Genomic DNA, 5,034 nt, shown 5'->3' on the forward strand with positions numbered 1-5,034 from the left:
ATTTTTTTGCACTTTTGCACATTTTTTATCTCTATCATCTTTTATCTCTATCATCTTTTATCTCTATCATATTTTATCTCTATCTTTAATATATATATATATAACTATAACTATAACTATATATAAACTATGTAAATTTGATTACATTTACAGAACGACTGATCTGGTCTGATTTGATCTGAATATAATGTGGGTGAAAGGCTCCTGTTCTGTTGAAGAAACAACTCGTACTCTGTGGCTCTTGTCAACCTCAAGTGGTAAACTGTAGGAATTACAACGACAGACAGAATTTATCTTTTCCAGTACAAGTGTTGGGCTCTTCTCTGCTGCAACACTAGAACATTTACCCTAAGAAGAAATCCCATCAAATGTAATAAGAAATTACTTATGTCAATTATAGATTGCCGTTATATTGTGAAAACCTCACAATATAACAAGTGTGGGACTGATGGAGTGCTCACCATATCCCAGGTGAAGTTGGCCAGCCAGTAGAGGATCGGTTTGACTCCGCTGACAAACTGAAGGTGTTTGGCTTTGCTCACTCGCTCCTCAATCAGAAAAAGGACGAAGCTGGCTGGCACAAAAGACATGGCAAAGATCACGCAGATGGAAACCAGAACATCCACTGATGTGGTCATCCTGAAAGAGGAAGCCGGGAAAAACACAGGTCAGCTACAGAAAAACACATTTTAACAAACACAAGACATTGTGGACCCATGAATTCACACTTTGTCCTTTTGTTTGTAACTTCTGTTATTTAATTAAGAAATTAATGTTGTTTCTGCTGATTTCTGGAAGCATGTAAATCAACAATTCTTGACAAAAATATTTACATTGCATCTCATATAGGTGTTACGTTACTGCAGACAAACTGTAGGCATTGTTCTACCTCCCATACAGCCGCTGGTTTCCACTCATGTTGGTATGAAAATTTACTTTTTATTGTAGCTTCTAAAAATCCAGGCAGAGACTTCAGATAATAATCTCATGTAAAGTGTTCTGACTACACGGAATGTCTTAGGTTTAAGAAACCAAATCTGAATTTAATGTATGATTAAAGACGTTCCTCTTTCATAAATCTTACAGTTAGGGTTTGGTGATATACAAATAAAACTGAACTGAATTGAAAAATCTACCAACATCAATCTAAAAACTGCACATCAGTTTACTAACATGGCCATTTCACTGAGCTGTTCCTTGGTAAGGTTGAGTGGGTGGTTGTAGGCAGTGATGCCGTGTATTCTCCTCTCTGGACCTGGTGGCAGACTCGCTCTCAGCAGGCCGTTGTTCATCACATTGACAAATGACACCATGGCATGCCATCCTTTGTTATTGTACCAAACCTGAGTGAAGTAAAGAGAAACATTTTTCACTATAAAACCATCTATTGTAGCTGTGAGAAAATCCTGGATACACAATATCCAGCAAACAGCGACACAGAGCCAGACACACAAAACACTTTACTTATTATATGTGTCTTGAATTAATTAAAGTGTTTTCAGTTAGTTTGGACCTTTAAAGACAAAATAAAAGAGAAAACAGATGAACAGACACACATTTACCTTGACATTATCCTGACTGTTCAGTCCTCCTAGAAAATCCGGCAGCCTGTTCAGCAGATGATCCAGTGAACTGTTCTGTGGTGAATCAAATATCATCAGAAAACATTAACAACATTTAGGAAAAACAGCAGTTTAAATTAAACGTGACTCAAACCTTGTTTATACCTGTGGAATTCGATAACGAGTCCTGATTGCAAAGATCGAATCATGGACATGTTCGACCTGAGATAAAGTCTGGGTGGCTCTGCCCCCGAGGGAGAAGCCTCCATATCTGCAACACAGAAATTAAACTTTTATTAAACTTTTGGGAATCTACAATGCAGAAAATGTTGTTTCTTGTCAGTCCGTCCTTGCAGAATTATGTTTTATAGCAGCAGCTTACCTGAATTCATTCACCCACTTTTTGGTTTTTAGGCTGTTAATGAAACAGGACAAGAGTGAATGTGTGAGGAATAATTTTAAAGGAAACACAAACAGGGAAATACAGGACTTAATTTTTGTAACTACAACAATTGATAATGAAAACAGATATTTAACTTCACCCCCTAAAAATAAATCTGTGCTATTTACAGCTTTAACATAAAACTAATAAGGTTAAGAGTCATATAGTGGCTACACATAAAGAGTTTAAGTTAAAAAAAAAAATGGCATTATGGTATTTATAATTATTCTGAGATGAATAATTAATAATAAGTTCATTTTACTAAATAAAATTGGGTCAATTTCAAAACACCACAGGAAGATATAGCAATAGTTATGCAATTTTAAACCCTTGCATTTATCCTCAGTAATCTACATCAAAACCAAAAACAAACAAATTTACAAAATTAAATCAAATACAAAGTAGTAATGCATGTAATTGTATGTTTATATATTATGTATAATGAATTACCTTTTCTTGAGGATCTGAGAGTAGGTTTTTACCAGGTAATCAGAGATGTTATAACTTGTCAGATTTTGGAGGATGTCTCCAGTCAGCCTCTTAATCTGAAAGATAACAAATAAAACATGACATAAAATATCACTTTGATTCATTTTAAATGAACAGAGATGAAGGTAATTTCATGGTGCGCTGGCATTATGCACACACGGCCCTCCTGACCTGTGGAGGCGGCAGTCCACCGGCACCCTGCGGGCAGTCGGGGAGCATCCGGCGGACATCCTCTGTGCTACACTGACAATCAGGGGAGGGACTGTCTCTGCTCCAGTTGCCTCTTTTGAACATTTGCCAGGTGGAGTAGGAGACCTGTGGCCTCATGAACAGGCCACCCTGATCGCTTTCACACTGAGGACTCCTGCAAGGAGAACATGGAGTGAAAGCACATTGATTTTTTGTCGTTTTACATATGTTTTTCAGTGTCTCTTTGCACAATAAGATCCTGATGTCTCAGATTTCTTCTTCTTCTGATGCTGCTAAGACAAATTGATTGTATTTACAGGATTTGACTTACGTGCTGTTGTCTTCATCCTCTTTCTCAATGCACTTGGTACCAAAACCTGGCTGGTCCAGCAGAGCTTCCAGCAGGTTCTCCATGGCCGGGTTCCCAGGTGCATCGTTGCTGTAAATAAAGAATCAGATGTGAGAAAGCTCATCAAAGTAACAATAACATGGCATCAAGTGAAGAAAATGAAGAGACCAAACTAATTCACGACAGAAGAAACGGATTAAAGAATTTTTGTGTGTAGGCCTACCTGAAGAAGGTGTACTGTTCTCCGTACATCCAGGGCTGCAGCTGCAGCGCGGGATACTTCCCAAACGGAGGCACGATGAGGCTGAAGAGCAGAGCGACCAGCACGAACACAGCAGGCAGGACAATCTGAAGCACAAATCACTTATAATTATTCTTTCTTAACAATGACTAACAGCTAATTCACAGTAGAAACACAATAAAATAAGAAGTCTATCTGTCTTATTGTCATGATGGAAACCCTGAACCTTATGATGACTGGCGCTCTTTGAATCCAGCTCTCTAACAGCAGCTGCTGATGTTTGTCATCACCTGAGCGAAGAAACCCCGGCGGCTCCTTCGAGCGTACAGCCAGCGTTTGATGAAGAGAGCCCTCAGCTGCTGCCAGGTCAGCCACCAGCCGGTCAGGGGGACCCCACCTCGTCCATCTCCACTCAGCAGGTCTGTCTCCTGAGGTTCTGCAAGCAGGAGAAACATTGGGTTACACTGATATACTGGGCTGATAAACACATAGACTGCTGTAGACCTTTGATATGATGGAGACTCATCAGATCTTGACAGACATGACAACTGACTCACACATTGGATTGTTGGGTTTCTATTAATACGTTTTTTTATGTAGCACATTTACCTTACTACTACTACTGACTATCTGTGGCAGCTCAATCTGGCTTGAACAGATACTAAAACTTAAAAGATCTTTTTCTGGTTTAGAGTTTATGTCCCATTATGGCCGTAACGCTTTTTCAGGGCCTTTAACATTTTTGGGGAAACAATACGTTTAAAAGATATTAAAAACAATCAAATTCAGTACAGAAATCTTGGTGTGTATCAGCTTTCATTAACTGATAATTAGTTAAATCCCTCCTATTTGTCAACTCCAACAGTAAAAGGAGGGTGAGGAAGAGACTGAAGGTCAATGCTGTATATCTAAACTGGGGGGGATAAAAGCACTTTCTAACCAAACGTAGGTTTTCGGTACCTTTCTTACGAAGCCTTTTCCTTCCTGGCAGCGTTATGGAAACAAACATTCACAGTTGGAGATGAAACAGCAGACTGACTGCACATGGAAACACTGTGTGGTACGTACACACACACACACATCTATGTGACTGCAAGTGTGAGCGTGCACACCTGTCTCTGGTTCTTCAGCGTGTTGTGTTTCTGCCCTCGGACCAGCGGATGGCTGCTGCCTGTGAGGAGATTCAACCTGCTGCTCTGGTTCAACGTCCACGCCGGTTTCCTCTGCCACTCGTAAAAAGATCTGGAAATTAACAGAACGGTGATGATAAAAGATTAAACTTCTTCTTACAACCTCACTCGCTTCCTGTAGGTGGAGAACTCAATGTGTGAACAACAGGGTGAATCTACAAGGTCTCAACGGGCACATGATGCTCTTCTTCCATTAAAGAACTGCCCAGAATATTGTCTTCAGGCTGCAGGTGGCAGTAATAAAGCATCCAGTAGCTTTACACAGAGGTCAGAAGAGCAGAGAGTGAGTGGCTTACTCATACTGAGTAAAGGTAGCCGGCGCTGTAAGTCCACTCTCAGGGCTAATCTGATGCCAACATTAAACCCATTAAGACCATGGCTGCTCCACAAATACCCAGCCCTCCTCACAGGACCTGGTTGAGCTCCTGTAGATCACACTACTGGTGGGACGCCTAATGCCGCACTAATGTGAGATGGTGATTCTCTCTCTCACACACACACACAGACACACACACAGACACACACACAGACACAGACACAGACACAGACACAGACACAGACACACAGACACA

General features: G+C 40.4%; 1 protein-coding gene across 1 annotated transcript in view; it reads right to left on the bottom strand.

Moving 5' to 3' along the window:
• zgc:172302 (phospholipid-transporting ATPase ABCA1) overlaps positions 1-5,034 on the bottom strand; it is a 30,353-nt gene that overhangs the window by 9,024 nt on the left and 16,295 nt on the right. Inside the window, exons 26-36 of the mRNA XM_035653775.1 lie at positions 4,385-4,514; positions 3,563-3,708; positions 3,255-3,379; positions 3,014-3,121; positions 2,665-2,857; positions 2,455-2,549; positions 1,945-1,977; positions 1,728-1,833; positions 1,563-1,637; positions 1,174-1,343; positions 462-639 (exon numbers count right to left, since the gene is read on the bottom strand). Coding sequence (XP_035509668.1) covers positions 462-639; positions 1,174-1,343; positions 1,563-1,637; positions 1,728-1,833; positions 1,945-1,977; positions 2,455-2,549; positions 2,665-2,857; positions 3,014-3,121; positions 3,255-3,379; positions 3,563-3,708; positions 4,385-4,514 — 1,359 coding nt within the window. The remainder of the gene's footprint in view (positions 1-461; positions 640-1,173; positions 1,344-1,562; positions 1,638-1,727; positions 1,834-1,944; positions 1,978-2,454; positions 2,550-2,664; positions 2,858-3,013; positions 3,122-3,254; positions 3,380-3,562; positions 3,709-4,384; positions 4,515-5,034) is intronic.

Source organism: Morone saxatilis, unplaced genomic scaffold, assembly GCF_004916995.1.
Source record: "Morone saxatilis isolate NCDOM2014 unplaced genomic scaffold, NCSU_SB_2.0 Contig12, whole genome shotgun sequence".
In the NCBI taxonomy this organism is placed as follows: Eukaryota; Metazoa; Chordata; class Actinopteri; family Moronidae; genus Morone; species Morone saxatilis.